The 25,609-nt window shown below is 42.2% G+C and overlaps 1 protein-coding gene across 2 annotated transcripts in view; it reads right to left on the bottom strand.

Moving 5' to 3' along the window:
* FRAS1 (Fraser extracellular matrix complex subunit 1) overlaps positions 1–25,609 on the bottom strand; it is a 534,425-nt gene that overhangs the window by 163,944 nt on the left and 344,872 nt on the right. For both annotated transcript variants that reach the window (XR_015165261.1, XM_086405184.1), the window contains exons 23-28: positions 19,703–19,849; positions 14,313–14,453; positions 12,595–12,735; positions 10,636–10,776; positions 6,703–6,973; positions 2,817–2,901 (exon numbers count right to left, since the gene is read on the bottom strand). Coding sequence is in view for 1 of the 2 variants with exons in the window: in XM_086405184.1 (XP_086261310.1) it covers positions 2,817–2,901; positions 6,703–6,973; positions 10,636–10,776; positions 12,595–12,735; positions 14,313–14,453; positions 19,703–19,849 (926 nt within the window). In the remaining variant the exon portion in view is untranslated. The remainder of the gene's footprint in view (positions 1–2,816; positions 2,902–6,702; positions 6,974–10,635; positions 10,777–12,594; positions 12,736–14,312; positions 14,454–19,702; positions 19,850–25,609) is intronic.

A 25,609-nucleotide genomic window follows, 5' to 3' on the forward strand; every position in this document is an offset into this window, starting at 1 on the left:
CAGTAAAAAAAAAAGAGAGAAAGGGAGACTAGCAAGAGGTATGGACTTTTGGCATCTGTGCTGGGAATTGTGTGTTTCACTCCAGGCTATGCTGCAGCATGCTGACTTGAAGATACTTTACTGTGAATTCCTGCTATTCTGGTCTTTCTCAGTAATTTTCTTCAAGCCGTCACATCCATATTTTGAAGGGACCCACCCCAACTCAGGTTATTAAGCCTGATAAGATCATGGTCTGTGTAAGGCAACCACCTGGCTAATCCACGTGGCAAATTTTAATGTGTTTTCCTTAAGATTATCAGGTTTCCCCTGACCAACTTCAGTAAGCAGATAAAATGTTCTTTCAAGAGATAAAACTTAATGAACCACAACAGAAAAAAAAAAAAAACAACTCACCAAAAAAAAAAGGCAAGTAGCCAAAGAAAACATTATCTTAGTTTTTTATATCATTTAAAATGGAACCATCTAGGACTTTTTCAACACACTGCTTTCTTGACTCCAAATGGCTTTCTTTTAAAAATACCCTCCCTGGCCTCCTGCAAACTTCAATATCTATTAAAGTAATGTCTAACTAATGCATCTCTATAATAATCACATAATATGAAATGAGAAGACAGCTACTCCTCAGGATTCCTGAGTGAGATTTCAAAAGCTGCAATCTTATACATGGGAATGAGTGGCCCCTCAGAGTCTGAAAGAGGAGAGGTCAAAGGTGATGTCAAAAATCTATAAATGAAAAAGATCAAATTAACTCATAAGAAAATTTCAAGGAGGTTCAAAATCATCTTGAAATATTACAGAAATGTAAAGAAACAAAAAATAAGTTAAAATTAATTTCTAAAATTACAATTTTAAAGAGTTAAAATGATAAAAGTTTCTCATGTTATAAATAAAAAGATGCCTTTACTGTATACTCAATTGGTTTGGGGAAAGCAAACAAAGAACAGAGAACCATGACAACTCAGCATCTCAGACTACGAAGTCACTTACCAAAACCTACCCAAGTCTTTTATTCACCTAATAAGAGTAACTATATTAGCACAAACAAAAAGAACAGAACATCTAAGCTTAAATACTGAGAAACATCTAAGTCAGTAAATCCTGAGACTTGATAGCACTCTGACCCATACTTACAGAGATCACATTTTTGTTTAATTAAAACAAAATTCACACTCTTAGCCCAACCCAGAGGTCAAATTAATTTAATATCGATTTCTAATCATTCCACAACTTCAGTCATCACTGAAGTGAGAATGCCATTAAGAATCGCTGAGATTGGCTATGAATACCATTTGGCAGCCACTTCTGGTTCAAGTCTATGGTCTTTTCACTTTTGAACCAAAAATATAAAAATAACAGTTTTAAAAACAATGATCTCATATCCTTCCTTGATCCTACTGAGATCTATTATTTAGGTAGTTCGAGTTCCCCCATGCTGATACCCCAGTCTCTCGCCGTTCACAACGTCAGAATATACTGATCTTCCTCCTCTCTTTGCACATTTCAGCTTTTCAATTCTCCAATCCCTGGGACTCAGAGCACAGAAGTACAACTTAACAGAGATGAGCAATGAGACCAGAAGTGCCATCGCACTGAACTTCATAGTATCTACCAGGATTTCCTCTGGCTTATGTTAGCCTGACAACCACACTGGACCCTCATTTAAGTAGATACTTAATAAGGCTTAAGAAAGCTCCCAGGTCTTCTCTGGTAGCTCAGCTGGTAAAGAATTGGCCTCCAATGCAGGAGATCCTGGTTTGATTCCTGGTTGGGGAAGATCCCATAGAGAAAGGATAGGCTACCCACTCCAGTATTCTTGGGCTTCCCTGGTGGCTTAGACAGTAAAGAATCTACCTGCAATGCAGGAGACCTGGCTTTGATCCCTGTTGTTGAGAAGATCCCCTAGAAGAGGGCATGGCAACCCACTCCAGTATTCTTGCCTGAAGAATCCCATAGACAGAGGAGCCTGGAGGGTTACAGTCCATGTGGTCACAAAGAATTGGACAAAACTGAGCGACTAAGCACGAGGTCCTCTAACTCCTGCAAACTGAGTTAAATGCAGTTCAGCTACATGATAGACAAAAGAGGCCAACATAATTCCATATCCTGGAGAGAGAAATATTTAGACAAAACAGACTTATCCACCTAGGGATACGAAAGTCTTAACAACTGGTACAGCTTCAAATCATTGTGAAGGGCTGGTATCAGATTCAGTATAGAAAAGTAAGGTACAGTTTAATAGTCAAGAACACAGATTGTGTAAACAGATCCACTGGGCACAGATCTTGGCTCTCTGTTAACTACATCACCATAGATAAGTTACTGGACCTCCCTGGGACTTAGTTTTCTGGCCTGTGAATTGGGGCTTATAATACCTTACAGGGCTAGCATGAGAATTACATGAACAACAGAAAAAGAGCATTATATGTGTAGTAGTAATTATTGTAGTTGTTACGACCCACAAGTACTAAAAAAATTACTCCAGTGGCATTTCAAAAGGAAACTAAGGAGCAATCAATTCAGCTCAATCATTTTTGCTGAAACTACAGAAACTCTGAACTTGTACTTGAGAATGAGTTGTTGTTGTAGTTTAGTCACTAAGTTGTGTGTGACTCTTTTGCAACCCCAGGCTCCTCTGTCCATGTAATTTCCCAGGCAAGAATACTGGAGTGGGTTGCCATTTCCTTCTCCAGGGGATATTTCCAACCCAGGGATCGAACCTGCAGCTCCTGCATTGGCAGGCAGATTCTTTACCACTTTACCGATGGGAAGCCCATCAGTAGGCATGTGAAATTATTACCTGTATGGCGTTTTCTTACCTGTGTTGAAAATGCTTGTATGTTGATCAGCTGTGGCTCAGAGAAGAACTGCTGGTCACTAATTTTCAGAGAAAAGTAACCTTTCCTGAAAGAAGCCCCCAAGAAAAGAATGAGACAATATAATCATTACATCGGTCTTTAGAAAGACAAGGGTTAAAAATATTTTCAGGTTATGTGCATATATGAATTTGGATCAAACCACTACAATAATATACTACTCATGCCATAACTAGAAAGGAGCTCATAAAGATTAACATAGTGAGATGTAGGTAAAGGTACTGTCTATTCTTCTATCTCATTATAATAATGTTTCTTTTTCTTTTTTGGGATTTTTATAAGTAAAATATATAAAAGGTGGAAAAATGAGTTGTTAGGCCAAGACCGGTTAGTGATATATTGAAGGTTAATGATCAAGCTGGAGAATGGAAAGGAATCTTTCACAGTCTTTGACTAGTTCTCAGTGACTCCCTCGTCCCTGTGAATTCTCTTTCCAACCACTGCCCAATTCACATGAGTGGACCCCGTTAACCATTTTGCAGTGTTTATATTACATGCCTCTACGCCCTCCCCTCCCTCTAGCCACATGCATATTCACTGTGGCCTGGACTAGGGAAGTATGATGGACTCCAGCTTCCCTGGAAATTTGGAACTGGCCTGAGAGCCTCATTTGGCTAAGGCAGAACCACAGTCTACCATGTTGATGAGAAAGTGGAGCAAGTTGGTCTCTAGGAGAGAGGTGAATGTAGCCTTCCAGCAAAGCAACTGAGATGAGAGGAGGAACTGAGTCCTGCTTCCCATTTCCCATTCTAACTCCTGGGCTTGCCCTAGAAGCCCAGTGGTCCCTGATGTGTCTGAGATTTGAGCCATACCTGCAATGTCATAACAGGTCCTAAAATTTTGCTTACTCTAGTTCAAGTTGACTCTCATTACTTGTAATCAAAGAGTCCTAATTCCTAGAATAAAATAAGACTCACTCTTTGCTGTGGTTTTTATTTCCTGTAAAAGAGTGTTGTCTCAGCAGCTTCAAAGACTACTAAGAGGAAAGGTAGGAGTTACCCATCTTCAAAGCCAAAAGCAAGTTCAGAACTCACTTTGTGCTGGTAAGATGTATGATTAACACATTATGGGAGTTTTGAATTCTGGCCTGCTATAGGAACTATTGTTTTAAAGGTTCTTTAAAAGGCATTCATGGAACTGACTAGTGAAACATGAAAGAATGTGGATAGATAGCAAAAGTATTATGGCAAAAGCCAGAACCAAAAGATTAAATACTGTATGAGTCCATTCACGTGACATTTCAGAAAGGGCGAGACAATAAGAATGAAAAACAGACCAGTATTTGCCAGGGACTGTGGGGAGGGGAGTGCTTGTTAAAATAAGATGGGGCCAGGGTGACAAGACTGTTTCATATCTTGCTTGAGCTCTCAAGACTGCAAGACTATATTTGTTAACATGCATAGAACAGTATAGTTTAAAATGAGGGATTTTATTAGGTGCAAATTATACCTCAATAAATCGGATTTTTTTAAAAAAGGAATTCTTGTCTTCCCTCTCATTCCACCCTTCCTTTCATTTTTGGTTCCATTCAAATCCTATTCCTCTCCCCTCCTACTTCTATACTTCAAGAGGATACAGGTGACGAAGCAGCTGAATGCAGAAGGAAAGGATGGCTACCCGCAACCTCCTAGGGAAAAATGATTTTGGTGGCCCTTAGATTCTAATAACTGTGTTCAGCCTCTCTGCAATGCCAGCTAATCAGGGTCACTAGGACTATATTTCCAAGTCATCTCACACTCACAGAGGGATTCCAGCCCAAAGGAAGCCAATCCTAAAGAATCCTAGTGGGCACATTCATGAGGAAAACAACCATAAGCCCATGCGGCAGGTAGCCCCTTTAGCTTCTGTATCATCCAGAAACTTAGATAATTTCCTTTTTCTATGAGTTCCTACTAATCTTGTTTTAGTATTCCTCTCATTCTTTCTTTAAAAAAAATTTTCAGATAAGAAATCCAATGTTAAAATGAGTACTAAAAAGTAAAAAGCATACTGAAAGAAATCTCTGTAAAATAGTTGCCACTCTTTGTCCTGTTTAAGGGTGCAAAGCTGACCCTGGAAAGAAATTGATGATAAGGGATTAAAGAGATTAAACAGATGAGAGGCTTAACTTTGGTTGTCTATGGATCTTTATATACTTCACATGCTTTTCACAAGTGATTCTGAGACATATGACTACAGGTATGGAGCTGTGCATGTGTGTCTGTGTATGTGTGATGCAAACACTGAAGAACTATACTTGAAGGAAAATGAATGGAGAAGACAGAACTCAAAGGGATTTTATAGCATCAGACACCAGAGTCTTAAGCTCCGTCTCTGGAGCAAAGCAACTTAGCAGCAGCAGCAGCAGCTGGAACAATACTTTCCTATAACAACAAAATTTTGCCCCCCCGAGAATGGAAGCACACCTGTTATCCCAAGTACTACTGTTGCTGCTGCTGCTAAGTTGCTTCAGTCGTGTCCGACTCTGTGCGACCCCATAGACGGCAGCTCACCAGGCTCCCCCGTCCCTGGGATTCTCCAGGCAAGAACACTGGAGCGGGTTGCCATTTCCTTCTCCAATGCATGAAAGTGAAAAGTGAAAGTGTCCGACTCTTAGCGACCCCACGGACTGCAGCCTACCAGGCTCCTCCGTCCATGGGATTTTCCAGGCAAGAGTACTGGAGTGGGGTGCCATTGCCTTCTCCACAAGTACTACTAAGGAAGCAGAAATCATTGAGTTTGAAGGCATGGAGTGTGGAATCAGAGAGCCTTAGGTTGGAGCCTCAGCTCTGCACTCACAGGCTGTGAGGCCTGGACAAGATTACATATATGCTCAAGGCCTCAGTTTTCCTATCTGTAGCCTGGGAACACAAATATACATAATTCACATCAAGTGTGCAACACAATAGTGGGGTCATAGTGAACAAATACTAGTTGTCCTTACATCTGTAAGATTGGTCTTTTGAGGTTACCAACATCACTGGCTCTGAACTGCAACAGGGAACATGTGATCCACTTTTCTCCCCACTTGTCAGATCTTAAACATTTTTTTAAATTCTCAAATTTAGTGGTGATAGTAGAAAATATTCACTGCTTCCTTTATCACTGTTTCATGAGGTTCAACTCCCTATCTACATACAGGGTCCACTTTGAAATAGGCTGCACTAATGAAGCAGAGCAGGGTAAAGGATAATCCAAGAGGCTAATCTTTGGGGTGCATTCCCTGATTTCTAGTTAGTAGATTTGCTCTGCTAATTATACGGCTCAATTTGCTCGGGAAGTGTTAACACTCAGCTGCATTCCTGAAGCATATGTCAGCTGGGTGGAGGAAGACAGCCAGAATTGTGTTAGGCATCAGAAGAAAACTGGATCAGACTTTAAAATTAACCACAATTAGTCCCAGAAAGTGGATAATAACAAGTTAACCGTGACTTTTCATTTCCTTCCAACTCTGAAATTCTAAGAACCATACAATGCCTTAAAAAGTATGTACCCCATCCTCTAGCCATGCCCTGGCCCCTGGCAGAGAACCCTGATGCTGAAGTAGCAGCTGCATCTGGGTATAGAAGCGATTTTGTTCCTCCCGGGCCAAAAAAACTGGGTAATTGTACTAGGACTTTCCCGTCACATCGGAGAATTACCCACAATTATGTGATAAAATGAAAATGCTTCTAACAGAAGCACTCTCTCTGAGCAATTACAGCGAAATGATGACAGGCAGCTGAAAGTGCCACGTGCAGAGTATCGATCTCCCCCAGAAGAGGAGGGAGAGCTCTGAGGGGCGGAGGGTAGGGAGCGCAGAGAACTGATGGGAAGGAGACAGGAGGGAAACAACAGAACCCTGGCTCACCTGGGCTTTTCTCTGCTGTGCACAAAACGCACTTTTTTCTCCTTCACGTCTCTCCAACTGAAGTGGCCAGCCTTGTCGAGCTGAGCCTCTTTTCCGTTCCTTGAGAGCACGAGCTGACCATTGGTGGGGGCGCTCACCACATGGAACAGTAGGTCTTCAACCCTGCCACCCTGGTCTTGAACATTCAGGAGGAAAAAATCCAGTGGCTTCATTGAACCAATTGCAAGGGTGAGGGAACCATTCACGTGAAGACTAGGGGTGTGTATTTTGCCTGGAAAACATACAAATCCAAAGGTCAGGCTTGGTGCAGTCACTAATTAGGTTATTATTATTATTTTTTAAAGAAATATATATGTAATATTCATTCAGAACCACAAAGATGGGGCTTCCCTGGTGGCTCAGTGGTAAAGAATCCACCTGCAATGCAGGAGACACAGGAGGTGTGGGTTCATTGATTCGATCCCTAGGTTGGGAAGATCCCCAGGAGAAAGGAATGGCTACCCACACCAGTATTCTTGCCTGGAGAATTCCATGGACAGAGGAGCCTGGCAGGCTACAGCCCATGGGGTTGCAAAGAGTCATTCATGACAGAAGGGTAATGTTGATTCAGAACTGATTCATACAAAGATGAAACTCTAGACTACTGCATTCCATAAGCCTCCTTCTAATCCAGTGGTTCTCATCCTAGATGTGCATGAGAACAACATAGGGTGTCAGTGCTAAACTACAAAACTCCTAGAAGAATATACAGGAGAAAATCTTTGCGATCTTAAATTAGGCAATGCTTTCTTACATATAACATGAAAAGCACAAGTGCCAGAAGAAAAAATAGCTACAGCAGACGGCATTAATACTAAAGACATTTGTGCTTCAAAGGACATTCGCAGGAGAGTGAAAAGAGAATCCACAGAATAGGAGAAAACACTTGCAAATCACATATCTGAAAAGGGATTTGTATCTCCTTTGTATCCAGGATATACATAAAGAATTCTTAGTGTGTTAGCCACTCAGTTGTGCCCGACTCTTTGGGACCCCATGGACTGCAGCCCACCAAGCTCCTCTGTCCATGAGATTTTCCAGGCAAGGATACTGGAGTGGGTTGCCATTTCCTTCTCCAGGGGATCTTCCCAACCCAGGGATCAAACCCGGGTCACCTGCACTGCAGGCAGATTCTTTACCGAGTGAGCTACTCAATAAATGACAAATAAACCAATTTTAAAATAGGCAGCGAACGGACATTTCTCCTAAGAAGATATACGGAAGGTCAATAAGCACATGAAAAGGTGCTCAATATTATCAGTCATCAGGGAAATTTGAATTAAAATCACAAGATATCATCATCTCACATGCATTTTAGGAAGCACAATAAAGTGTCCCTGAGGGTGTAAAGAAACTAGAAATCTCATATATTGCTGGTGGAATGGAAAATGGTAAGCCATTTGGGAAGACAGTCTGGCGATTCCTCAAGCAATTAAACACAGAGCTACCACATGATCCAGTAATTCTGCTCCTAGGCATAGACCCAAGAGTACTGAAAGCATAGAAAGTGAAAGTGAAAGTCCCTCAGTCATGCCTGACTCTTTGGGACCCCATGGACTATACACACAGTCCATGGAATTCTCCAGGACAGAATACTGGTGGCTTTTCCCTTCTCCAGCAGATCTTTCCAACCCAGGGATTGAATCTAGGTCTCCTGCATTGCAGGCAGATTCTTTACCAGCTGAGCAACAAGGGAAGCCCAAGAGTAGTGGAGTGGGTAGCCTATCCCTACTACAACAGATCTTCCCAACCCAGCAATCGAACCAGGGCCTCCTGCATTGCAGGCAGATTCTTTACCAACTGAACTATCAGTGAAGCCCATTGAAAGCATATGTCCATACACAAACTGTAACACCAATTTTCATAGCAGTGTTATTCACAAAAAACAAAAGTGGAAACAACTGAAACAATCAAGCATCAATTAAATGAATAAACCAAGTGTGGTATATGCATACAGCGGAGTATTATTCAAGCATAAAAAGGAATGAGGTACTGATACATGTTCTAACACAGCTGAACCTTGAAAATACTATGCCAGGTGAAAGAAGCCAGATGTAAAAGGCCACATATTGTATGCTTCCATTTATGTCAACTATTTAGGGTAGGCAATTCCACAGAGACAGAAAGCGCTGTGCTTTCTGTGTTCAGCAGGAGCTAAGGCAATGGGTCAGTAGAGAGAGATTACTAATGGTTACTGGATTTCTTTTTAGGATGATTAAAATGACCTAGAATTAGATTGTGATGATGGTTGTGTAGCTTGTGGATATACTAAAACCTCTTATATACTTTCAAGGGTAAGTTCTATGGTATGTGAATTATATCTCAATAATAACAATAAAGAATCATAGAGGTTTTTAAAAACAGTGTTGATACTTAGGCTCCACCACCAGAGATTCTAACTAAGATGTTCTGGGGTGGGACCTTGGTCATTTTATAAGCTCCACAGGTAATCCTAATTGATTGCCACATTGGAGAACACAATCCTCTCTTAACACATCTATCATATCTGACCATCAGACCCACCACGGCCAAGAGGAGAGGCAAGTTCCGGATACCATTTGCAAGAACAGCACCAGTTAACCTACAGTGAAGTAGGATTATTAGTGGCTTACATTCAGAATTCAAGTGAAATATATACACATTGCTTTAAAAATATATGATCTCTGTCCACAGGAAACATATGATGGATGAGTTAGGATTTCTGACCTTGACGTGGAATTCATCCCATCTCCTGAAAGTTGTTTTGCCTGAGCTTTAATTGGCAGTGCTTCCTTTTACATGTAGGACAGACAGGGCAGTTTAGGAATGCCAAGTTTCAGGGGAACCACTTCTAATGTAAGATTACTCTAATGAAAGTCGAATTCATTTGCACAAGTTGACTTGTATTACATCCCAAGTGGGGTAAGCTGACTCTCAAGTACTTAGGGCTTCAGAAGGATCCCAATAAAATAAGCCAAAGATATTTTTTCCCATGGGAAGTCTTAATATCATAGGAAGTCAGAAATACAGTGATGAAAAATATGATTGACTGCAGGTGATAAAACATGATTCATGTTATTGATGAAGGACACTCAAAAGCCAAGAAATGCTCAGAACTCCCAATCTTCATTCACCTGTAAAAATTTTGGGGTCCAAAATTCAGCCTGAATTTAATTTTATTCTCTTTGTTGTTTAAGGTAAAATGTCCACTGATGTGTTGGACAAGAATAGTTCCATTTCTTTAACATGTTACCTAATACTTAATGGCACACAGAGTGGCTTGAAATCCATCTACTTCCAATATGTGAACCTAACGGGGCAGGCTCCTAATTAGGCACCACTCCATGGCACCCCACTCCAGTATTCTTGCCTGGAGAATCCCAGGGATGGGGGAGCCTGGTGGGCTGCCGTCTGTGGGGTTGCACAGAGTCGGACACGACTGAAGCGACTTAGCAGCAACAGCAGCACTAATTATTTGTCATTTATCTCCAGTGTGCACAAAGAATACATCATTGCACCTGGCCATAATTATTTCTACATGTTGATAAAAATATAATAAATTATATCTATTGATATAAACATATATATATAAAATGTTCTATAAAAAATAAATAAAATGTTCTATAACATGGCTGTAGTTCAGGGACATAAATAAGTTTTATGTCAAATTTCTGATCTGATAGTTGTGACTTTTAAAGTACAAATTACTTCTTTTTCCCTTCCAAAGATCTTAGAAGTTGAATTCTCCCAATTTTTCATTGTCTCTAAATAAGTCCCTTACAGCAGCACCTAGGTTTTTCCCAGAATGGGAAGCCTGCATTTTACATCACATGGGCCAACCGTATCTGCAAACTCAGCCTCTGCATGGAGAAATTACAGGTGATTTCACCAGACCATTGGGGGAGAAGCACTTACCAGCACATGTCTCATTAGAAGAGTGGGCGGAGAAGCCAGGAACACAGTTGGAAAGACAAAGACCGCTCTTCAGAAAGAAGCCCTGGTCACAGAGGTGACACCGGTCTCTGCGGCTGCACTGCAAGCACCCCTTAGGGCAGGCTATCAAAGACAGGACACATCAAATCAGGCAGGACGAAGGCATAGGCACTCAGCGAGGGCCACCAGTGACAAAGAAATGAAGAGTGAAAGCACGGCCACATCTGACCCCCAGCTGTAGCAGAAGACAGTTCTGACCATTGCCTATAGAATTTCATAGACAGCTGGTCTACCCCAGAAAGGCAGTGAACAGGGAGGAGCACCTTTGCTTTACACATTATGACCTGAACATGTTGGACATAAATGGATTGTTTAAAAAGTTAACCATACTGACTTGTAAGGGAGGCAGTTTCTAGGGATTAAGAGCATAAATCCTGTTGGGGTATCATTCCTCTTTTCTACTACTTAACAGCTGTTGAATTCAGGCAAGTTGTTTTAACAGCCTGTGCTGTAATAATTTTCTCATCTTAAAAATGGAGATAGTATTGATAATAGCACTTAATGCATGGATTGTTGGTTGGATTACAGGTGCTCTACATAATCAGAAGTGACCAGAAGAGTACTGGGTACACGAAAGAACTCAAATGTACCACTATCATGGCTTTTCTTATTTTTATTATTATTTTAAATATATGGAGAAAGCAAGCTTTTAAAAAGACCATAGATTATTTCTTTGAATCAAGTCAATTTCTTCTATAAATCAAGTGTTTACTGCTTATTGTTCTGCTTCCTCAGTTGAGCTGTTAAAAAAGTCTTGAATCAGAAAATCTGAGTTTAATATCTGATTTTATGTCGCGCTGGTTAATTCTTAATTCTTGCTGCTGCTGCTAAGTCGCTTCAGTCGTGTCCAACTCTGTGCAACCCCATAGACGGCAGCCCACCAGGCTCTGCCGTCCCTAGGATTCTCCAGGCAAGAATACTGGAGTGGGTTGCCATTTCCTTCCTTTTTTTTTTTTTTCCACTTGTAAAACAGGATTCATAGTGTCTGCCGTATTTTACCAAGTGATTGTGAATGTTAAATGAGATAACGCAGATGAAGGAAATTTGGGAAAACATAAAATGCCATGCCTGGGTAAAGGCGTTACCATTAAATATCAATTATCCTTTAAAGTATGGGCTTCCCAGGAGGCTCAGTGGTAAAGAATCCATCTGCGAACGCAGGAGACACAGGTTTGATACCTGCGTTGGGAAGATTCCCTGGAGAAGGAAATGGCAAGCCACTTTAGTATTCTTGTCTGGAGAACACGATGGACAGAGGGGCCTGGTGAGCTACAGTCCATGGGGTCACAAACAGTCAGACACGACTTAGGGACTGAACAATAACGACACGGTACCAAGTTTTGATAGAAATGATGAGAACAAACTGAGGAAGCTCTTGTGAATAACTTAATGGACAAGGAGACTAAGACTTTGGGTTTAACTTCAGTTTAATATAAAAGTTCAACATATCTCACTAAAATGTTTCCAAATTTTCTATTCTTCAAGCATATAGTGGCAATAACAAGGTCAATGGGTAATTTAGTGTACACGTTGAAAACCCTGGCCCCATGTTAATAGGGCTGACCTACTGTTAATGGACACCTCACCTTAGTTCAATGTAAGCTTTCTATTCCATGAAATATTGGCTTCGTTTCCACGCAGACCTTTAGGGACAACATTGATTTGTGCAAAAGAATTATTGGTTTGCACTTCCACATTCTATTTAGCCAGCCATTGGCAGGGGTGCACAAGAAGCCATCAATTACTTTAGGCCACACTCCCTGGGTTTTCATTCTGCTCCTAATGCAGATTCTCCTTGGCTACCTGAGAATCAACATACCTGACTCCCTGACTTCCTTGCTGCCCTCACTTTTAAAGAATGCAGCACAGTCTCCAACTCACCTGTGCATTTGTGGTTAGCGTGGTCTGCAAAGAAACCCTTCCCGCATTCCTGGACACACTGGGCTTCCAAGAGGAGAAACGGCTCTTCACAGCGGGTGCACTCACGGGGACCTTGGCATTGGAGACAGTGGCTCTCACAGCCTGAAAGACACAAGGCAAGTTGACAGGAGTGTGTGTGGCTTTCCAAGCGGCTCCTGGCCCTCGTGGTGTAGCCAGGCAACCTAGTGGGCCAGGCAGCCGACTTGGAGTCAGGAAGCCAGGCTTCTGACTGTGACTGCTGTGCTGACTGACTGGGTGACTTAGCATTAGTTACTACATCTCTCTGAGCCTTAGTGTTCTCTCCTGTAAAATGGAAAGAACACGCTGCTCCACCCAGCTCTTTGGATAAAGGCCAAAGTACACAACGAAAAATACTCTGCAAACCATAAACTGACAGATATTTTCTAGCAGTCATGTATGGATGTGAGAGGTGGACCATGAAGAAGGCTGAGTGCCAAAGAATTGATGCTTTCCAATTGTGCTGGAAAAGACTCTTGAGAGTCCCTTGTACAGCAAGGAGATCACACTAGTCAATCCTAAAGGAAATCAACCCTGAATATTCATTGGAAGGAGTGATGCTGAAGCTGAAGCTCCAATACTCTGGCCATCTGACGTGAAGAGCTGACTCAGTAGAAAAGACCCTGATGCTGGGAGAGCCTGAGGGCAGGAGGAGAAGGGAGCAACAGAGGATGAGATGGTTGGATGATGGCATCACTGACTCCATGGACATGAGTTTGAGCAAACTCCAGGAGATAGTGAAGGGCAAGGGAGCCTGGTGTGCTGTAGTTCATGGGGTCTCAAAGAGTCGGACATGACTTAGAAACTGAAGAAAACAAGCTAGTATCATCATTACTGTCTAGCCCTTGGCTCTCTGCACTGCTTCTCTGAAGTGTCAGTCTTTCCTGGCTGGCCTGGTCAGTTATCAGAGTATCGCCCAAGGATGCTCCCAGGAAGGCTGCCTGTGCAGTTTGGGTGGCATTTCAGGATGTGAAGATTGTGTGGTATTAAATTAAGGCTGAAGCAGGTACTGGACCGGAGTAAGGTGATAGTTAGATACATATGGTATTTGGAGGCTTGTGGGAGGCAGATGGTGGAATAATCTTGTCTTTTAATGTGCTCAGATGACCAGAGCACACTGACTCCTCCATCTGGAGCACAGCACTGTTCAAATTTAAAGGAAATCCAAAACTAATGGTCAAAACATACCTGTTTGTGTGGCCATATACCCCTAAGATTCCCACGTGGACTTTGAAATGATCAAATGTTGTGTTAGAGCATGGGTTTCCCAGATGGTGCTAGTGGTAAAGACCCCCCCTGCCAATGCCGGAGACATAAGAGACACTGGTTAGATCCCTGGGTTGGGAAGACCCCCTAGAGGAGGAAATGGCAACCTACTCCAGTATTCTCTCCTGGAGAATCCCGTGGACAGAGAAGCCTGGCAAGCTACATTCCATGGGAACGCAAAGAGTCAGACATGACTGAAGCAACTTAGCACACAAGTTGGGGCACGGGAGAAGGAAAGAGGGGACATTTTCATTATAACAAAGTAAAGCTCTTAAGAAAGAAACCAGAAATCGGATAAAAAGCCATAAAATTTTCCATGGACTCCTTCTCGGAAAAGGGGCAATCAGAAGAGATGGAAGCTTGGGTGAGCACAGAGAAGGGCTGCAGACACTTACTCTTGCAGAGGCCCAGGTCCCGGTAAAATGACGCTGAGCACTGCTCCACGCAGGCGCCGTCCTGGAGAACATAGCCGTCCATGCATTGGAGGCAGTCTGTCCTCAGAGGCCCGCTGCACGCATTGCAACTCCAGTCACACTCTAGAAAGAAAGTTCCTTCAATCAGCTTCCTTTCTGTCCACCCTCAGTCCCAGAGACTAATTTACAAGGATGCTGTCTGCAGCTGCACGGGGTAAAGTGAGGACACCATAAGAGATGTCAGGTACATGAGCTCTAATGAGGCTCTGCTTGTAGTAGCCTGCACGCTTCTCTGAGGTTGAGTGTTTCCTAATTATGTTAGACACGGCACATACACAGCACGTACAAGGATTGCTCCACACTTGTGTGAAGGCTGCTTGTCAGCAGGGCTACTGAGGAGCCAGACCAACTGGATCTTATTCGATATGGATTCTAGAGTTCTGTATCCCCGAGACACGGCATCTTCATGCAAAGTCTGCTCCAGAGATTAGCCAATTTGCTTCCACAAACCTAACAGGACCTCCTCCAAATGCCAACAGGTAAAGGAAGTCAGGGGCTTTCCTCATGGTTCAGACAGTACAGAATCTGCCTTCAAAGCAGGAGAGCTGGGTTTGATCCTTGGGTCAGGAAGATCCCCTGGAGAAGGGAATGGTAACTGACCCAAGTATTTTTGCCTGAAGAATCCCATGGACAGAATAGCCTAGCAGGCTACAATCCATGGGGTGGAAAAGAATTGGACATGATTGAGGAAATAACAGTTTCACTTTCAAAGGATGTCAAGAGACTCGAGGAAGGATGTATCTGCTCACTCTACTAACACCAGCTGCGTGACTCCCTTCCTCTCAGAAATCAGGCAGTGACCACCACAACGCAAAGAAGCATTGATGCTGGAGTTAAAAGGATGTGAAAGAACGGTACAGAAAGAAAGGGATTCCTGAAATAAAACAGATCTCATGTAGAGCAGACTTGATTCCTTTACATGTTCATTGACTCAAACAAACATCTCTGGGGGATACAGCCTTGAGACAGCTTATCAAGTGGTGGGTGTAAACTGTCCTCAAGAAGCTTATGTTCGGGTGGATCCCAGCCCAAGTCGCCCACACAAGTGATCCAAGGGGATCGTTAGAAATACAGATCATCAGGTTCACTGTCAGAACTACCGAGTCAGGCCCAGGGCGTGGGATGCAGGAAAACGTGGTGCTGTGGCTATGGCTTTGGTGATTATGATTATTCTGGTTGTTGCTGCCATTGCTTTGGGCCAGGCAATTTGGATGCTGTCAGAAAATGCAAAGTTCTAGCTCGAAAGGATGGATGCATGGATGACAGGACAAGAAAGCAGAGTTAAGCACTTGGTTTTGAAATCAAGTAGATCTATATTCAAGTCACAGTGGAAGTGACAAATAGATTCAAGGGATTATACCTGATAGAGTGCCTGTCTATCAGGCTTTGGACTAAGAACTATGGACTGAGGTTTGTGACATTGTACATGAAGCAGTGATCAAGACCATTCCCAAGAAAAAGAAATGCAAAAAAAGGAAAAATGGTTGTGTGAGGAGGCCTTATAAATAGCTGAGAAAAGAAAAGACATGAAAGGCAAAGGAGAAAAGGAAAGATCTACCCATTTGAATGCAGAATTCCAAAGAATAGCAAGGAGAGATAAGAAAGCCTTCCTCAGTGATCAATGCAAAGAAATAGATGAAAACAATAGAAAAGGGAAGATTAGAGCTCTCTTCAAGAAAATTAGAGATACCAAGGGAACATTTCATGCAAAGATGGGCACAATAAAGGACACAAATGGTATGGACCTAACAGAAGCAGAAGATATTAAGAAGGGGTAACAATACACACAAGAACTATAAAAAAAGATCTGCATGACCGAGATAACCATATGGTGTGACCACTCCCCTAGAGCCAGACATCTTGGAAAGTGAAGTCAATCTGGCCTTAGGAAACCACTACAAACAAAGCTAGTGGAAGTGATGGAATTTCAGTTGAGCTATTTCAAATCCTAAAAGATGACACTGCAAAAGTGCTGCACTCAATATGCCCCAAATTTGGAAAACTCAGCAGTGGCCACAGGACTGGAAAAGGTCAGTTTTCATTCCAATCGCAAAGAAAGGCAACCAAAGAATGTTCAAACTACCACACAATTGCACTCATCTCACACGCTAGTAAAGTCATGCTCAAAATTCACCAAGCCAGGGTTCAACAGTATGTGAACCATGAACTTCCAGATGTTCAAGCTGGATTTAGAAAAGGCAGAGGAACCAGACAGAGATCAAATTGCCAACATCTGCTGGATCATCAAAAAAGCAGGAGAGTTCTAGAAAAACATCTATTTCTGCTTTATTGACTATGCCAAAGCCTTTGACTGTGTGGATCACAATAAACTTGGAAAATTCTGAAAGAGATGGGAATACCAGACCACCTGACCAGCCTCCTGAGAAATCTGTATGCAAGTCAAGAAGCAACAGTTAGAACTGGACATGGAACAACAGACTGGTTCCAAATAGGAAAAGGAGTACGTCAAGGCTGTATATTGTCACCCTGTTTATTTAACTTATATGCAGAGTACATCATGCAAAATGCTGGGCTGGATGAAGCACAAGCTGAAATCAAGATTGCCGGGAGAAATATCAATAACTTCAGGTATGCAGATATTCAGGTATGCCACCCTTATGGCAGAAAGTGAAGAAGAACTAAAGAGCCTCTTGAGGAAAGTGAAAGAGGAGAGTGAAAAAGTTGGCTTAAAACTCAATATTCAGAAAACTAAGATCATGGTATCCGTTCCCATCACTTCATGGCAAATAGATGGGGAAACAGTGGACACAGTGACAGACTATTTTTTGGGGCTCCAAAATCACTGCAGATGGTGATTGCAGCCATGAAATTAAAAGAGACTTGCCCCTTGGTAAAAAAAAAGCTATGACCAACCTAGACAGCTTATTAAAAAGCAGAGACATTACTTTGGCAACAAAGGTCTGTCTAGTCAAGGCTATGGTGTTTCCAGTGGTCATGTATGGATGTAAGAACTGGACTATAAAGAAAGCTGAACACAGAAGAACTGATGCTTTTGAACTGTGATGTTAGAGAAGACTCTTGAGAGCCCCTTGGACTGCAAGGAGATCCAACCAGTCCATCCTAAAGGAAATCAGTCCTGAGTATTCATTGGAAGGACTGATGCTGAAGCTGGAACTCCAATACTTTGGCCACCTGATGCAAAAAACTGACTCACTGGAAAGGACCCTGATGTTGGGAAAGATTGAAGGCAGGAGGAGAAGGGGACAACAGAGGATGAGATGGTTGGATGGCATCATGGACTCGATGGACATGAGTTTGGGTAAACTCCAGGAGTTGGTGATAGACAGGGAAGCCTGGCATGCTGCAGTCCTGAGCGACTGAGCTGAACTGATATTCAAGTCAAGGCTTTGTCACTTTTAATCTGCATGTCTTACACACCTTCCTTAAGCTTTTTGAACCTTAGTTTCTTTATCTGTTAAGCATGGATAAGAAGAGCAGCTTCATAAGGTTATTATGAAGATTGGAGAAGGAAATGGCAACCCACTTCAATATTCTTGCCTGGCAAATTCCATGAACAGAGGAACCTGGCAGGCTATGGCCCAAGGGGTCTCAGAGAGTTGGACATGACTTAGCGACTGAACAACAACAACAACAACAAATTGTGAAGATTACATGGAATAATGAATTGAAGGATCTCAGCATAGTGCCTGCTACCTGGCGATTTAATAAACGTTTGTGGCTAAACTAGTTTCCCTGGAGACAGTATCGCCACTCAGTGTGGGCTTGTCCTGTGTCCCCTTCACTAAGAAGCTAAGGAAACCTCTCGTTAGTCACCTTTCTCTCTTCTCCGAGGCAATATTTCTAAGTTCCAGAGAAGCAAGTAAATGTGCAAGATAGTACACATGCTTCTAAGAAGATTCATAAACTTAATCTCACTCATTTATTTGACTGACTCAGTCCTGAGGGAAAATGACTAAAACAGAGCCTTGAAGACCGCCAGTGTTATGATATCACTTCACAACAGGGAGGATTTGTTGGAATCTTGTTTTTCACCACAGACTGAAAACCATCAGATAGAAAAGAGAAACTAGAAAAGGTTTTGCAGTCTTGAGCACAGCAGACCACCAAAGTTAGGTAGAGTTTCTTGGAATGGAAAATACACAATTTTGTAAAACCTTAAAGCATCCCGAGTTTATCTGACAGATGTTTGACCTCCAATTCTGAGACCTAGCTTTTCTGGCAGAATCAGAAAGGGTAAGGGGGACAGTGTGTATTGTAGAACATGGAATGGAGAAATGGAGAAGAGAAATTGAACAGGAGCAAGGAAAATCCACCCTTCAGTTCTGTTTTTCTCCCAGCTGAGGGCTGCCATTGGAAGAGCATAAGCTCCGATCATTCTAAAAATTGGAGAGCAAAGTAAAAGCTACTTGGTTTTTGACATTGCTTCCTTAAGAACACCTGGAGAACAAGGACTGCATCTTTACTCTTTGAAGTACGAGATGAACAAATTAGACACAACTTCCTTCCTTCCTCATTAAGCTTAGAGTCTGGCAATCTAGAGTTGTAAGCACAAATGCCTCCAGGCCAAGGAAGGCAATGAAAATCTTCAAAAGAGGCCTGGTATGATAGAACAGGGAATGATAGGGACTGTGGCAATCTTAGGAGATCATGCTCCCCCAATGGAGACAATTGCTACTTGTCTCCAACCTGCTGCTGCTCTGAGGGATGCATACCCAGTACTGCGAGACCTTCTGACTCTCAAAAGAAACTGCAAATCTCAACTTTTTTATGTCAAGTCTTCTGATTTTTTAGAAGGCAAAGAGTTAAGAATTTTAAAACACTGTTATAATACATTTAGTGGGGAGAAAAACATGTTTTGGACCAAATACAACCTGAGGGTTTCTAGTTTGCCACCTCTGGTCTAGTAATTAATACTAATGTGTGCCATGCTCAGTCATTTCCAACTCTTTGAGGCCACATGGGTTCTCCAGGCAAGAATACTGGAGTGGGCTGCCATGGCCTCCTCCAGGGGATCTTCCTGACCCAGGGATCAAACCCTCATCTCCTGCGTCTCCTGCACTGGCAGGCGGATTCTTTACCACTGAGCCACCTGGGAAGCCCTCTAGTTACTAACACCTGGCACCATATCTAGGCCATGGTAGGTACTCAAAAATACTTGCTTCATAAATAAATCAATGAATATATACATACATACATAATGACTTCTCACTATCATCAGAGAAAGTCTAAATATCTGATGACAGTGTTTTCCAAATTGGGGGAGTGGAATTCTCCAGTAAAGGGGTATCGCCAACTAAAAGAGCTGTCATGCAATTCAGGAAGAGTGTTACCTTTGCACGTTTTGGTGGAGAAGTCCAGATAGTATTGCGGGGCACAGCTCTCATGCTGACAGTCCCCAAAGAGCAGGACCTTGCTTGGATCTCGGCAGGAGGTACAGCTGGCCTGTGAATCACAGCGTCCACAATGCATGTTGCATGCTGAGCAGATAGGAAAAGAAAATGACCAGATGATTAGAATTGCAAATACAGAAGCATTGATCAAACCTAGACAGACGCTGTGAAGGAACAGCCTCGCTCCAACCTGTTCTCTAAATACTGCTCAGAACCCTCCCCTGTGATCCACAGTAACAGAAAATGTTAGTCTTATACTTCCAAAATCAAAAAGGGAAAGTTTATTTTCCAGAGAAGATAAATTATAAAGCCAAGAACAGAAATCCCACATCCAAACTGTCTCATGGCTCAGCCACAGAATTTATACTTATTCCAAGAACTCTGGAATAATAATCCAGAGTGTCACTGGAACTTTGCTTCTTAAGGAATCAAAGCTCCTACAGTTCTTGATGTAGATTTAGATTTTTGTGTGATGCCAAGATTAAAATTGGGTACTGACTTAATTTGGAGCTTGGGAAATCCCGTATATTAAGATACAAAGGACTCTAAGGTGACCTGGCTTACTGATTTCCCCAGTTCTAATTCTTAGCAGCCACTTATTAGGCATTCAGATGATCCCCAAACCCTCTCACCTGTCATGCTTCCATCTCTCTCTGGTTTCACAACTAGCATTTCTCCACCTGCTCAGTTGTTTACTCTAGAAACCTTAGAGTCTATTCTGGCACCTCTCTGTCTCTCGATCCTAATTCATCACTCACTGGATCTTATTTAGATGAATTCTTCTATATAATTATCAGAACTTTTTGCTTTTCTCCATGCCCACACATGCCAGGACATCCAAGCCATCATGATTTCTTACTTGATCACCATCATAGCCTCCTAATTGGTTTGACTCATTGCATTCTATTCCAGGAATCCCCAAAAGTGATTTTTTTCTAAAGTTCAGACTTATCAAGTGTCAGAGGGCACTTTCATCCATGAACGCATATCTTTCTTCAGTCCTGGAAAAATTTCAGCCATCATTTCTGCAAATATTGCTCCTCCATCATTCCCTCCATTCTTCCTACCTAGAAATCATGATAAACATATTTGAATCCTCCCAATGTAATCTCCATGTCTCTTGTCTTTAACTCTTATTCTTCAGTTTCTTCCACACAAAGGCCTTCCCTGACTCTCCAGTCTGGAACAGGTCTCAGGTCTCCCAGGTACAGTTCTTACACATTTTATTCTTGCCATACATAGAAACATTCTATTTAGTGATTATTTCCCATCTTTATCATTTAAAGCTGTGAAATGCAAAGACTAGATTTGCTTTGTTCCTTTCCCAGTCCCCAGTGCCCAGCTGGTTATCTATAATTATGTCTGCGCTAAGTCATGTCCAACTCTTTATGATTCCACTGACTGTAGCCTGCCAGGCTCCTCTGTCCATGGGATCCTTCAGGCAAGAATACTGGAGAGGGTTGCCATTTCCTCTTTCAGGGGATCTTCTCAATTCAGAGATCAAACCCGTGTCTCCTGCATCTCCTGCATTGCAGGTGGATTCTTTACCCACTGAGCCATTGGGAAATTGGTGTTCAGTAAATACTAGCAATATAAATGATAGAAGCCAGATACTGTAATTATATATACTCAAGCACTAGCATCTTTGCCTCACTCTAAAATTTTCTCAGTATGTTTCAGATGAAAATTCTAGACAGCGATCACGTGAATTGTAGTTCTAAAGGATATCAAATGCAGTAAAATGACCTCCCACTAAAATAAAAAGAAACTCCTTTTGTTTCACCTACAAGAAAAGCCACTGGTATAAAATATCAGTTACAATATGTAAACTGGTAATTAAAAGTCCTAGGAAAATTCTAGACTGGAATTTCAAGCAGCTAGCTTAACAATAATTAGAAAATAATTGCTGGAAACTTATATGAGGCTAAACTTTATCATTTTGGGAGGCAGGATTTCTATACTCATTGTATCTTAATTTTGCCAAAGGGTCTGACAAAAATCTCAAAGATACACCTGTGAATACAAAAATGAAGTGGTGTCTAGTAGTTGTAGGTGGATTTGAAGATAGTTGAATACATACTCAAAAAGTTGTCAGTAAATCTTTGTAACTGGAAATGAATGTCTGTACTAGAGTATTATGATGAAGTCAATTTCTTACTCGATTATTTTCATCAATGACTTTAATGAAAACAGAGATCATGCTAATGATATTTAAATATGCCACATACATATTATACACATTATACTGAACACATACTATCTGAAAGAAAAATTCAAATTTACTTTAGCCAGTTGTAGCAGTAAATTAGGATTCCCTGGTGGCTCAGTGCTAAAGAACCTACCTGCGAATCAGGAGATGTAGGTTTGATCCCTGGGTTGGGAAGATCCCGTGGAGGAGGAAATGGCAAACCCACTCCAGTATTCTTGCCCAGAGGATCCCATGGACAGAGGGGTCTGGCAGCCTACAGTCTATGGGGTCGCCAAGAGCTGGATACCACTGAGCAACTAAACACAGCAACAAACTAAAAGCAATCAGATGAAGTTTAAATGGATATATCTTTCCTTTTCTCATTTGCCTTTTGCTTCTCTTTTCTCAGCTATTTGTAAGGCCTCCTCAGACAACCATTTTGCCTTTTTGCATTTCTTTTTCTTGGAGATGGTCTTGATCACTGCCTCCTGTCATGAACCTCTATTCACAGTTCAGTGGACTCAATGGACATGACTCAGTGGACTCAATGGACATGAGTTTGAGCAAACTCTGGGAGATAGTGAAAGACACCGGGTGGAGTGCTGCTGTCCATGGGGTCGCAAAGAGTCGGACATGACTGAGCGACTGAACTGATTGAATCAGATGAGATAAGCTACGCTGTATGGAGAGTCCTGCATTTATGTTCCACAACCAATTGTACAAACAGAGGAGACAGAAGGCCTGTTTAAACAGCAGTATTATAAAAAAAAATCTAAGAATCTTAGTTGATTAAGAGCTTACTAAAAGTTGACATGGTACTAAAGAAATGAACACAGTCTTAAGCTGAAGAGCCTTCATGTAAACCTCAATGTCAGCTGGACCCACTGCTGTATGTAGAGCTGCAAAATGAAGCCTCAAGGCTAGTTTCTCCACATGGGGGTGACAGGTCAGCTTAGAGTTTCCTGAAGTTTTCTTCTTCAAACTTCCATCGGCCTGCGTGTTCTCGAGTCCTTCTGTGAAGTCTCTCATTCCAGAAGCATAATCAGCCCCTTCACTGACTGCCGCAAGTAAAGGGCTCCTGCCGAGAGCTGTGAATTATTAAGACTATGTGGAAGATCTGGAGGGATGCAGTGGTGTCAGACTATAGAGCAGAGGGCTTCCATCATTTCTCTTTGAATCTTCCTTCCTCTCTTACTGAACCCCTCATCCTCCAATCCCCGAATGATCTTGCCTCATTCAAATTGGTTCTGCACATTCCAAGCCCCTTGGGTTCTCAGCGTCCTCCTTCAGAGCTGTGTGGGTGCAGGCCCTTTTCTCCATCTTACGACATTCAGACCACAGAGGGTATTAGCCCTACTGCAGTCACACTGGGGGACCACGTCTCGAGTAACAGGCACAGTTCTCAGGTCAGTGACCCCATGGAAAATGCCAAGAAGATAGTGAAGATGGTGGCAAGTGGACCAGGGAGCAGTGAGGGGAGCACGGATGTACCGTAACCATCATTCACAGAAGAGGAAGCGACCTCACAGCCTGTGAAGTCCATTCTCCCTCCTGAATAGGCCTGTTTGCTACTGTAGCCCTGAGATGGTCCTCTCTTTTCGCTCCTATATTCCACTGACTCCAGTCCTGCCAGGAGCAGAGAGGTCCAGCTGGGAGATGATGGCTAATTTCCAACTTTTGAAGATAACAGGCTGAATGAATGAGCAAGGAGCCATGCTATACTTCCCCAGAGGGAAGTTCTAGGGCTGATGAGAAAGAACTGTCCAACAACTACAGCCCCCACCAATGGACCGCCCTTCCTCATCTGCAGATGCCTGTGAAGGGGTGAGAGAAAACCTCTGCCCTGGGTGCGAGGTTGACTCCGATACTTGAGTTCTCCTGCTACCCTAGGGCCCTATGGTTTCAAGTACTGAGATCCTCAATTATCATCTCTTCTTCATCTACTCAACTGGCGGTCCTTGAATGTTAGGGCTCAGTATGCAATTTCTAAAGGTTTCTGTAACCAGGCTCTAGACAGCTCTGTAGCTCTTACTTTTTTCTATAATATAGTTATTAATGTCTCCCCTTTACACTGATTATATTTCCTACAAAGCCCTTTACAGAACAATCTCTGCAATTTTCAGGCCTATAATTGTCTCTAATGAAGATCATTAGAAAAGGACACTGTGGATAACTTTTTTAAGTACTAGAAATTAAAATACCACAACTTAGGGGCATGCTTTACTCAATCTTTGGAAGAAGGAAACCTAAGCTTTAGCAAAAACTAAAGTTAGAATATTCTTAATTTAACTGACTTAGTCTATAAAATCCTATTTACATGGTAGCATATCAAATGCATTTCTTCAGGGCAAAAGCTTCCCAGAAGAGAAGTATTTCCATGCAACGTATTTTTGTCACCTATATACTATATAAGGGATTCTGTTTTTTTCCTTTGAACTTTTATTTCTGTGATTCTACTGCAGTCAAGAGCCTCATCAATCTAAGTCACTCCTTCTATAGCAGTACTCCCTTGCTCTTGAGCAGAACATTTAAGTATTTCATTCGTGTCTCTTGTGTTACAGAACCTACAGATGCTGGTAGACAGTTGATATATACCAAGCAAAGGTTTTGTTACAAAAGTAAAAAGAAAAAAATCTTTTCGTTGTCTTCAAAAGGGATTTTTATCTCTGGTTTCTCAACAGATGATGCAAAACGGGGGTTTCCATAGAACTTCATTTCAAATTCTAATCCTTGCAAGCATCTGCATAAACTAACAGTAATATCTATCTGTATCTATAAAATATAGGTATCTTTTAATGCTTGATTTGTCTCTCATCTCGAATGATGACAGTAACACAACGATAGCTTACTGAGAGCTTAGTCTCTGCTAAAGTCTATGCTAAGTGCAATGATGTTAGATATAGAAACTACTTATTTGGCTGTGCTAGGTCTTCACTGATGCACACGAGCTTTCTCTAGTTGCAGCAAGGGGGGCTACTCTAGTTGCAGTGAGTGTCCTTCTCACTGCAGTGGCTTCTCCTATCGGGGAGCACGGGCTCTAGGGTGTGCAGGCTTCAGTACTTGAGGTGCATGAGTTTAGTTGATCTGGGGCATGTGGGATCTTCTTTGACCAGACGTTGAACTTGTGTTTCTTCCTTTGGCTAAAGGAAATTGGCTCCAGGACTAAAGGAAATCAGTCCTGAATATTCATAGGAAGGACTGATGCTGAAGCTGAAGCTCCAATACTTTGGCCACCTGATTTGTAAGAGCTGACTCATTAGAAAAGATTCTGATGTTGGACAAGATTCAAGGCAGGAGGAGAAGGGGACGAGAGAGGATGAGATGGTTGGATGGCATCACCAACTCAATGGACATGAGTATGAGTAGGCTCTGGGAATTGGTGATGGACAGGGAAGCCTGGTGTGCTGTGGTCCATGGGGTTGCAAAGAGTTGGACACAGCTGAGCGACTGAACTGAACTCCTCCATTGGCAGGTAGATTCTTTCCCACTGAGCCCCCAGGAAAGCCCTAGATGTGCTGAGGGCACTATTACAATCCCCCTTTTATAGAAAAAAGAAACTAAAGCCTAGTGGTTAATTCACCTGCTCAAGGTCACAAAGCTAGTTAAGGGGCAGTTAGGAGTTGCAATTCCATTACCTGATTTGAGAGCCCACTCTGCTA

This window comes from Bos grunniens, chromosome 6 (genome assembly GCF_055505025.1).
Source record: "Bos grunniens cultivar Pamir isolate PY7600 chromosome 6, Bosgru_T2T1.0, whole genome shotgun sequence".
NCBI lineage: Eukaryota > Metazoa > Chordata > Mammalia > Artiodactyla > Bovidae > Bos > Bos grunniens.